Genomic DNA, 11,410 nt, shown 5'->3' on the forward strand with positions numbered 1-11,410 from the left:
TCATAAAATAAAATAAAATAAAATAAAGGTAACTCCTTATATGAGTTGATAACCGTGCGAGTTCAGCAGTCCTCAATGATAGTGACAGATCCGACCCGGTTTGATATCCGTTGCTTATACGTGGATGATTAAATCCGAACCGACTTGATATTCATATGCCTGTGTCCGTCCACTTCTGTGTCTGTCCACTTCTGAAGTTTAATTATTCTAAAATAGGGTTTAACCAAGGGGTTTTAAGCTAGCTGTAATAGCAGTTGAGTGAACCGTTTAAATTCTAGGGTTTAGTCGAGGGATTTATGTGGCCCTTCTTTTCCATGTGTATGCATAAGTTTCTCGAGATTATATTGATTTTAAGCTAATATATGTGTGAAGGAACATCAATCGTGGACGCTGTAAGTAATCAGGTTTAACATTTCTATTTACTAATGTTGATTTTTTCTGATTTTGGATCGTCTTTGTAGTGGAAAGACAAGTACAGTAAATTGAAAGATGGCTACACAAAGCTTGAAGATAGAAGAAATGCTCTTCGTAGAGGTCTCTCCATTTACGAGGAACAAGTCTCCAAAATGCAGGCAGAAAATTTGTCTCTCAGGAAAAGTATAGTTACTTTCACTTTAGATTTACATCCCCTTTGATTTCTGAATACGAGATTTGAGTAATAACTTAAAAGAGAAGGACTGAGTAATTTGTAAATTATTAAATAAAAAGAAGTAAAACACTGGAATTTAATGTATAGGAGTTTGACCATTCCAGGCTGCCTTGTTTCTTGTCAAAGACATACGTTGATTTGACACGTATTTTGTTTGATTTCTTCGAACTGACACATTGATTTGCTGCTATATTTTGTATGATATTTTCCAGATCTTGAGGATGAGAAAGTTAGGACAAACAATGAGGTGGAGGAAAAAATAAAGGAATCTGCTTTAAGGGTTTCTTTAGAGAGTGAAGTTGCTGGGTTGAAGAATGAGATACTTCCCTTGAAGAAAAAATTGGTGGCTGATGATGGTGGTAGAGAAATTAGAGAGCTTAAGGAGCATCTCTCCGAGAGGGAAACAAAGATAAATGAACTAAAGGAGCTTGTTAAGAAAGAACGAGTGAGAGCAGAGTCGGAGAAAAAGAAGGCTGAGTTGGAGAGGAAAAAGGCAGACGACTTGAGGACGAAATTGAAGATTTTAAAAACAAGGGCTAATGAAGAGAGGAGACTTGCTGATACTGAAAGGAAAAGAGCAGAAGTAAATAGGCTTAGTTTGGAAAATCTGAAAAAGGAAGCTGATCAAGTGAAATCGAAGTTATCTTTGGTTATTTTTGAGTTTGAAGATGCTAAGAAGAAGCTGGAGGCGGAAAGAGAAAACACATCTAAAGAGAGAAAACGTGCAGATGCAGCAGGGATGAAAACTGTAGAGCAAAAAAAGATTGCAGAAGCCAACCGCAAAATGGCCATGAATGAAAAAAGTCGTGCTACTGCTCTATTTTGGCAGTTGGAACAGGATAGACAAAAGGTTGACAATTTGAAGAAGGAGATTGGTGAACTCATGGCATCTGGTAAAATGGCTAACATCGTATCTAGTGAAGGGACAACTGTAGGAACTGCTCAATTATCATCTGAGCTTGGTCCAGTGGCAGTGGATAGAGATGTTACCATGGTAGATGTTGCTTTGAATTCTGATGCAGCCCAAAGAAAGCTCCAGAAAATGGAACTTAGGGTTGTGGATGAGAAAAAGTGTGTTAAATCAGAGATGAAAAAAGTGGAAAAGCAAAGAAAGGCTGCAGAAGCATATAAAAAGAAGGCATCTGAAGAAAAAGATCGTGCTGATCAGCTGTCTGAAGCGGTTGAAAATTACAGAAAACAGGTTGAAGAACTGCAGAAGGAAATTAAAAAGCTAATTTCTACAAGGTCATTAGCTGATTGTCCTCTTCACATGTCTGATAGTAATGTGCATGTTGAAACTGGTAAAGTTAAGCTGTTGAAGAAGCAATTGAAGTTTGAAAAGAAGCTGGTGAAGCATGTCAAAAAAGTAGCTAAGTTAGAAAAAGCTCATAGTAATGATACTATACAACAGCAAAGCCTACTTAGCATAAAGCAGGAGGTTGTTCACTTCTTAAGACGTCTAAATATGTTGGATGGTTGCTTATTTCAAGACGATGAGCATGACCTGGAAAAGGTTTGTTTCTCTCGTGCTTGGTATAGTTAAAGCTCTTATATAGTAAGGAAGGCGTTTTTTAAGAAGTTTTTCTCAAGAAACCTTGGGGAAGTATGCATTATATTTGGTAATTTCAACCAGAACTGGAGTTGGTAGAAACAGAAATTGTGACTGTTTGAACAATTAGCTTAACATTCTTCAAGAATTTGTGGAACTTCATTAAAATTGCTTATTTGACGCACTCTTGCAGAATGTTCAGCAAAATATTGTAAATAGTATATGATATGTTCAGAAGAGCTCACTCCTCTATACCTGCTCCATTTTCACATAGACACCAATTTAGTTTACTTTGGGTTGTCTTTATTCCTTCAATTCTTTTAATCAAATTGACACGAACTATGTTTCTATGGTTTCTTGATGATTTGATCTTCCTGAAGTGCAGGTTTGCAGCTTTAACTTGAAAAATAATTATTCTGGTTTGAAAGCTCGTGATATGCACCGCCATCTTGGGAATGACTCGATGAAGTTAGCTGCTGTAGTGTCTGATCCATCCAAGCAAAAGATAAAACGTAGTGTACCTTCGCTTCCTATATGTGGAGGGAACAACCCTGAATCAATGTCAGGTATTAACTCTAAATTGGAGCCTTTGCTTAGAGGTTCCAACAAAAAAGTGTAGTTCTGCCATGAATTCAAGTTCAGCATCTTTTTCTAACAGGCTATTGGTGGGCTCACAGGAAAGATGTGCTTCTATCTCATCATCAGCTAAATCAGCTGAAGGAAAATTGGACATAGAACCGACCATCTCAAGTTTATCTGGAGATGCAAGAAAAAAGTGCAACGAGAATGTTGTAGCAATTGCTGAAAGTAATGTCAAGAGTCCTGTCAGTTGTATTTATAATGAGAGGACGGCGTCACATCATAAGAGGATGAGCAGATCTATTGATGCCATTGAATATAATGGAAACTTGAATTCCAAGGGTAACAAGTGGCAAAGACAGCTGTCACAAAAGATCTCTTTACATGATGGTATGTTAAATAGTAGAACAGATAGACTTCATGATGAGAAAAAGCATTTGGTAGCTGACATTCGACATGACTTGTTCAGCGAACATTTTAGATCCACCAAGAAGAGAAAAACATTGTGTGAACTAGGTCTGCAGCTTTTAAACAATAATAGTGCGGCAAAGACAAAGTTCGACAGTTCTGGTGTCAAATCTGATGTCTGTGCCCATCAATCTCCAAATGTCTATAGCCTTCCAGAAACTGCCCAGGATTGCAAGGATGGGGAACACGATGATCTGGTAGATATTGATGAACTTGTCGGTGGGGAATATATAAAGCTTCTCAATTTGGATAATGATACAGATGAAGAGTCTTATCGTCTAGCAATTGAAATGCCTTTATCCCCTACACTTCCTGAGATTCAGTGCCATAGCAGTGTGGCACTTGTCCCGATTAACACACCTTTATATGAGGGATTCTTAAATGCAGAGACTGTGGCTTCATCAGGCAATTTTGATGTCATCAATGTTGAAATCAATTCTAATAAAGTAAAACACCCCACCATAGATCCTCCAAAAAAATCATCATTACCTGAGAAAAAAGATCATGTTGATTCATCTAAGAGATTAAACCTTGACACAGCTTGCAAGTTATCCTGCAGTTCCGATCTAGTTACATTGGAAGCATTGTGCAGGTCAGACCTAGCTGCTCCTGCTACTGAGGGGCTGCAGATTTCATCGGAAAGGAGAGCCGTCTCATTACAGGATGGGTTTGCCAAGTATTGTGTCATCTTTTCAAACAACAATGATGCGAAAACCATTTCAAGTGTTTACCATGCTACCAGTCGTTGTCTTGCTCAATGCTCAGTATCATCAGATACTTCTCTTAGGAGTATTCTGGTCACTCTTTTGAATCTTCAAGAAATTTCAAATGAGTAAGCTAAGCTAATCTATTTTGAGTTGGGTTTCGTGCTTACTTTGCACTGGACATACGTATATTTGTCATACATTTTAAAATTCTTTACTTGTTAGTCTAAAAAGGTTTACTTCACTTTGCTTTTCAAATTTAAAATTTACTATGTAATTACATTTGTGCAACCAATGACTCAGGGAGTTGCTCTGTAATTACGTGATACATATTTATTTTTTTGAAACTACTAGTTTGTGTTTTTACTACCCAGTAATTAGTAATTACCCAACCTAGTAATTGCACATTGATTTGTAAACACACCCTAAGAGTTAGATGGTAGGATTTAGCCGAAGGCTAGCCTAAGATCAAATGGCCATGAATTAAATATTCAAATGTATGTCACTTAATAGACTGATCTTTTAGATGTCTTACACCATAAGTTTTATGCTCGTATTCATGTTTCTTCATGGTGGTAGGATATCTGAGAATCATGTGCTTATTTCCCAAAAGAAGTACCTTTCAAGTATCTATGTTGTTTTGTTCTTGTAATATGAGACAATGATGTTCCTCTGCTCAATTTTACTTCCAACTGGTACAAAAGAATTAGAAGACTTAGTTAGCTCACATCTAGAGGTACTTGGCATCAATTGAATAATGGATGGACAGTACTAACTTTTTCTAGTCAACTTTTAAGGGGGTATTACTTGTTGATTACGTCCAAGCTTTTAATCTGTATTCTTGCATCACAACCTTTTGACATCCCGAGCTCATAAACTTGTGCCTGTTTGTAACAACTGAAAAACACTTTTTCTTTTGGCACATGTTGATTTTGTTCAGAAAGGATGATTTGCAACATGGAAATGGAATCACTTGTTATTAGGTTGTGATGATAATGTATGGAAGGTTTATATAATTTTATTGATAACTTATGCTGGATTGTTTTTTCTAATCTATTTTCTAGATGCCTTACAGCGATCTGGAGGGTTTACATATTTTAAGTTATTTGCAAAAGTTTAAGATGCTTTCAGCCAAATTGTCATTCATAGGCTGTAGGATGTTCTGAGTTTATGTGCACTAATCTCATCCTTGTCCATGTTAAGTGTTTTGCCTATGCTTCATTAGCTAGCAAATGTTTTCAAATTTGATATGTTGATAATCAAACATAACTAACATTGTATCCATTCCCACTTTTTTCAGGGAGAAGACATGTGTCTTCTTTTCACTCTTACTTCTCTACATTTCTGAAACTGCAACAAGAGCCTTTCGAGATGATTGGGAGAGAGACCTGATCCTTTTCATAAATTCTGTTGCTCAGCATATATATACAGGTTCTTGCCTTTTGTGTATTTAGATTAAGATGTTTCATGGAATTTTTCACAATGTATATGCCAAGCGACTCCTAATCTTCCGTATTTGCAGAACTCTCACATGAAGACATGAGAAGGATATTTGTGGAATCTTGCAACTTGTATGATGTACTTTCTCTTATGGAGGATTTTCTTTTGCATGGTAAATTGCTGGTGCATGCTGTAAGTTCTGATTCACAGCTTGCGTCCAATTCAGGAATCCATCTTATCTTGGATGGTCGTAGTATAAGCTTGTGCAAGAAACTAGCTTCTACTCAGTTGTTGCTAACTGGAGGAATTTTGCTAGCATCAGTATGTGCCGTGTTTGACCATATTGGTTTTGTTTGTGAGGCTTCCTGCAACATTTTAAGGACGCTAAGATCTGATGCTCTAAATATTCTTCATATATTTGCCTATCTATGTGGTAATAAATATATTACCCTCAAAGAGTATGGCTTAGCCATGACTGTGGTGAAGTCATTGGTGATGCTTATTCACAATAATAGATCATCTCCTAATCCTCTTTCTTGTGTTGCAACTACAGTTGAGTCTTTGTCTAAGATTTGTTCAGGTAGTAAGTGCCCGTTTTCAGAGAGTGCAGCTACCATGGATGTTGTTGCATCCTCACTCTTGGATAGTCTTAAGAGTTATTGTTGCTCTGCTGTGGGGTTGGATTTGATGGAATCATTGAACTCATCAAGATATGGAATCAAATGTTATGGAAAGAGAACTGATGAATCCACAGATAATGTAGATTTAGTACAGTGGGCATATGTTACTTTGAGGGATTCAAGCCAGTTCATTGATACCCTTGCACTGATGGAGCTAGTTGCAGGTTTCATGGTATGTTTCTTATTTTATTAATATACTCTGTAATCTTGTGAAATTCTATCTTCTTTATCCGTTCTCTTTTATTTCTCTTGATCCAGGTCTAAAGAAAGTATGAACATTTGAGTGCTATTAGGATATTTTTCTTGAATGAATGACATTGCTATATCAGGAGACTGTCATTTCTTTTATAAATGTAAAAAGTTCCAACTGAATATATTATGAATAATTAGTGACTTGATCCTCCCAAAAAACTCTTATCACAAGGCATTGATATGGACTATTGAATACTACTGGCTTCTTTTGACTTGCTTATCTTAATAAAATTATGTTACCTTATCTAAAGGAAAAACATAGTTTCAGGTATTGCTGGTTCCTTTTGCTAATTTTAATAGTGTGTTCTTTTTGTGCATTCTTATAGAATGTTCCAACATTTGCACGTTGTCTTCCATCATTTTCTAGTTTCCATATTTAGGAACTCCACTTGCAAGGGGAGAGGTAAAATCTGTTTATTGTTGCTCATTCAGCAGTGGATGCTGATTTTTTAAAAGTAATTACTGCACCATTTCCTATTGTTTTTTTTTTAACTCGCTAACTTTGTATTATATCACAACAATACATGGGTTATACTGAAACCTTGTATATAGATGAACTCCGAACCAGTGTTTTGGGAAGCGAGAAGCGGAAAAAAGCGACGAGGGCTTGCTTCACCGAAGCGAGAAGCGTGAAGCGAAGCGCGCGCTTTTTTTTAAAAAAAGCGACATTTAGTATAAAAATAAAAAAATATTAAATAACTAAAAAGAGGTAATATAGTCTTAGATTGAAAGAAATTACTTGGGTAACATATAAAGCAAAAAATCAAAAACATAATTAAATCACAAAATATTACAAACAAAAGGAAGTTTCAGAAAATAATAAAAAAAGGCTGCTAGCATACTCACTGATCACAAAATAAAAAATAAAAAACAAAAGAATTGAAAAAAAAACCAGAGGCAGCAATAAGTAAGAACTAAGAAGAAAAGAGCAGGCAGCAGAGAATAGAGATGAAGAAAAGAAGAGAAGAAGAAGAAAAAAGAGATGAACAAATTACCTACAGGCCTCAGTCGAGATCTTGAGGAGAGAAAGAAGGGAGGCAGCCAGCAGCCTCAGTCGAGATCTTATTCACGAGAAAAAGAAGGGCGGCAGCAGCAGCCTCAGTCGAGAGCTTCAGGAGAGAGAAGGGAAAGAAAGTCGCGAGGAGAGAAGGGAAAAAGAGTCGCGAGGAGAGAAGGGAAAGAAGAGTTGTGAGGAGAGAGAAGTTATATTTCAGATTTTTTTTTAAAAAACCTAATTTTTTTTTAAAAAAACCCTAATTGTCGCTTTTTTTTATAAAAAGCGCGCTTTTTTGCGCCTTTTCCTCAGCGTCGCTTCTCGCTTCTTCCTCTGAAGCGAGTGCTTTTTTCAAATCGCCTCGCCTCAAGTTAAAAAAGCACACAAGGGTCGCCTCGCTTTGAAGCGCGCTTTTCTGCGCTTTTAACAACACTGCTCCGAACTTCAATGTTCTATGTCTATATCAAGTCTAGAACATCAATTATAGAGACAATTTCATTTGAGTATAAATAGTTACACCAAAAACATAACAACAAAATGCAGTGAAGTTTAACTTTCTGCACATTATCTCCATGCTTTCAAAACACCTAGAATTCCTCTTTTTCCAGATTGCCCACTATATTGAAGCAGGGATAGTTCTCCATCTACCTCTGTCTTTAGCATGTACCTACCTCATTAGAGCTTCAGTGGCTCTCCTAGGTATCGTCCATGAAATGCCTTTGAGGCTAATGAACACCCTCCATAACTGTTGAGTATATTTGTAGTCTGGAAATAGATGGTTTGCAGTTTTTGAGGTTTCCCCACATGGGAAACATCTAGAACATAATCCCCATTTTAATTGCATTATCCTGAGTCAGAGTTGCTTCCTTAGCTATTAGCCATATGACATGATACTTTATAAGGAATTCTGCGCTTCCAAATTTGTTTCCATGGCAAGTCGGGTTCTGTTGACTTGGTTGCTCCATCAACCTGTAAGTTGCCCCTACTTTAAATATGCCTCTACTGTCAGCTTTCCACCATAACACATCCTCATGTTTCTGGAGTCTATTAAAATTTCCAACGATGTTGATAAATTCTGCCACCCTCATCACTTCCAAGTCATTATATTGTCCTCTGAAATTGAAGTTCTATCCCTGTTGTCTACATCTCTGTTATGGTCCTTTGTTGATAAAGGGCTAGATTGTAAATGTCAGGGAATAGAAGTTCCAGATTACCCATGTCATACCATTCTTCCTTCCAGAATTTGGTCTTATTCCCATTGCCCACTTTCACCTTAGAGTTGGATGGAAAAGGAGACTCTTTCTTAAAAGTACATTTTTTGGCATGGGAATTTGAATCCACTCCAATTCATATATCTCAATGAGATGCTAATATTACAAACACGTTAACTTAATATGGTGCTTTTGCATCCTGGACTTTGGACTTTGTATTTGCAGAAGGATGAAAAATCAGAACGAAAATACAAATGGATTTCATTTAAAAGTTAAAATATGTTAAGGTGAATCTTATTAGGAATTACCCCATTTAATTGGATAGGAGTTATATTTCGTCCCCTTTTAATGTTTTCAGTTCATTCTCACACAATTTATCTCTATACTTAGTTGGTCGAGGTTTATTTTGGGCTTGAAAGGTGTCCTTCTCTTTCAGTATCTTGTCCTTCTTTATTTGTTACTATCTGTCGTCTCGTGTACTTCAGTATCATCACTTTTTGTTGTAGAAACTGTTCCTTTCTTCAGAATGCTTTGTCATGATTTCTTCACTTTCTATAGCTTCTTTTTCGATGCGAAATTTTTCAATTGATTCGTCAAGTGGACATTTATGGGGAGCAATTGAAGTTGTAATGACTACTACTTTACCCAACTTCTCAACTCTTTTAACTCCTAAATTACTGTATTTGAGTCTTCTGTATGCTCACTCCATCTTTTGTTGGATCTTTTTTTCAATGGAGGATATTCTTGGAGAATCTTTTTCCTTTTAAAATAATATGTGGCATAATTCTCTTGCTCGGTTCCTAATGGCCATAGGGTTTGTGGGGGGGGGGGGGTTATAGGTTCTGGGTAGGTAATTACTTTCTTTCTTTTCAGTTCATTTCTCAGAAGTTTCTGCCTAATTTTGTTGTTTTTTATCTCTCAAGCAGAGCTGGGATTGGACGTTTGACAAAATTGCCTGTCCACTATTGAAGTTATTGGAATATTGTTCAACAGAGCACAATGCTGCTGCTATTGCTACTCTTCTTGGTCAACTTGGAAGGTAACTGTCCAAACATGGTAGATTATTTTCAGCATTTATCCTTTACATATTGCAAGTTTTAAGTGGGGAAATATGAGAGCGATCTCTATTGGCATTTTGAGTGTTGTTGATGGCTTAAGCTTCATACTTGTCTTTTTACCATTTCCTGATCATGTATGATGTATTCTTTTTCTTTCGATTGAAGCACATTTGTTATGAACCAAATCATTGCATTTCTTATGAGATGATATCCTAATCCTAATCATATTTCTCCTTATCCTGAAGTTTTTCCATAGTTCAACAAAGTGGCATTGCTGATATTGGATGCGTTTAAAGTTTTTTGTTTGGTGGTCTATTCTCTAGCACTCGTGCAAGTAAGAAATTTAATGGACAATATTGGCCTGATCTCTTTTGGATTTACACTAACCTCAGTATTTTATTGATTTGGTAGACAGAATTAGCACAAACCTATCTGTCTATAGGTGTTTCCAATCAACAGGAAATGATAAAGTTAAAAAAGATGTTATTCATAGATAGTTTACTTATATTATATTGTTACATATCAAGAAAATTAAGTTTTTATTGCCTTAATAGCCAGCGACAGGAGTTGGAACTCTGAGGTGGTTCTTGGAGAAGTCTTATAGGCCCTACAGAGATGAATGAACAAACTCATTCTGCATTTGCCAGCAATAGAAAAGATGAAATTTCACATTGTAGTTGGGTGGCTGAATTTTCTTTTGGAATGAGATTGACGAGGAAAAGAGTTGGAATACTACAAGTTACTTTTCTGTTTGGGGCATTTGATTATTTTAGAACTAGGTACCGTGCTTTAAGTTGTGTGAATAAGTAGAGATGCTGGTCACAATCATCATTTGGATGAACAAATTGACCTTTGGATGGAAGGCTAGTTATTATAACCTCAATGCTTCTCTATCTTAATTATATTTATTTTTGATAGGCATCTCTTAATTATGTTTGTTGTTTATGTTTAGATCGGCGTTTCTACATGGATATTTTTTGGTTTTATTCAGTTCATGATAAATCGACATTTTATATATGATATCTCTTACAGGAGTGGACTTGAAGCTTTTGGATATGAAGATGTTAGGATTCAGAGATTAAGAAGCTCTTTCTGTGCATTACTTTCACAATGCGACTCCAAAAGAATGGATCTCCACCTCCAGTTCTCCATTGGAATTGCTTTAGTTGGCCTAATTCCTCTTAGGTTCGAGGAACTTGTCGGAAGTAACATTGAAGTTGCACCAGCTGCAAATCCAACTGATTGCCTAAGAAAGTGGTTCTCTTTATTGAGCAGCGAGCAGCGGTTATTGTTCAAGGCTCGTATATTCTGCTAGTTGCCACAGGGAGAATGTGAATAGAAAATTTTGCGGGAGAGCAACAGTTGAAAAATTGCCTGGTTTGTTGATGTACATAATTTGCAGTAGTTAAGGAGTTGTACAGAAAAAGGCAGTTTATTTTTTTTTCTTTCTATTTTTTGGTGGACCTTTGCCATTTAAGCTTTTGGATATTACTTGGGAAATGCTTTTGTTCCAATTGTTTTAAACATAATTGCATCACAATCTCATAATTTTGTCATTTAATAATAGTTTCGTATGTTGTTGGAGGTCAAAAAAAATTGAGGAAGAAGTATGTGTTGAGGTTTGGACAAAGTCCTCCATCCTACCTCATGCAAGTTCATTTTATTGCTAATAATTATTGCATTTTTTATAATTTAGTTTTTATAAATCATAATGAATAATATTGAAAATATTAAGTGCACAGAGATTTAACGTTGATTAATATTAATCTCGCTGTTGCTCACTTAAATCATATTTACACTTGGCCAGAAAATTACATATATATTGA

General features: G+C 36.2%; 1 protein-coding gene across 1 annotated transcript; it reads left to right on the forward strand.

Annotated features, from left to right (window-relative positions):
- Positions 1–362: 362 nt before the first annotated feature.
- On the forward strand, positions 363–11,124 carry LOC101256989 (uncharacterized). Its single transcript, XM_026031983.2, has 9 exons — positions 363–392; positions 462–597; positions 862–2,162; positions 2,584–2,759; positions 2,857–4,077; positions 5,250–5,380; positions 5,472–6,241; positions 9,453–9,565; positions 10,617–11,124. The coding sequence occupies exons 1-9, from the start codon at positions 363–365 to the stop codon at positions 10,897–10,899; spliced, it is 4,161 nt and encodes a 1,386-aa protein (XP_025887768.2). The 3' UTR covers positions 10,900–11,124.
- Positions 11,125–11,410: the final 286 nt, after the last annotated feature.

The sequence above is a fragment of the Solanum lycopersicum genome, chromosome 7 (assembly GCF_036512215.1).
Source record: "Solanum lycopersicum chromosome 7, SLM_r2.1".
Lineage (NCBI taxonomy): Eukaryota > Viridiplantae > Streptophyta > Magnoliopsida > Solanales > Solanaceae > Solanum > Solanum lycopersicum.

Coding starts and splice junctions, on each gene's coding strand:
- LOC101256989 (XM_026031983.2), top strand. CDS start 363: ATGTGTGAAGGAACATCAATCGTGGACGCT. Junction 598..861: donor AAATTTGTCTCTCAGGAAAA/GTATAGTTACTT, acceptor GATATTTTCCAG/ATCTTGAGGATGAGAAAGTT. Junction 9,566..10,616: donor CTTCTTGGTCAACTTGGAAG/GTAACTGTCCAA, acceptor TATCTCTTACAG/GAGTGGACTTGAAGCTTTTG.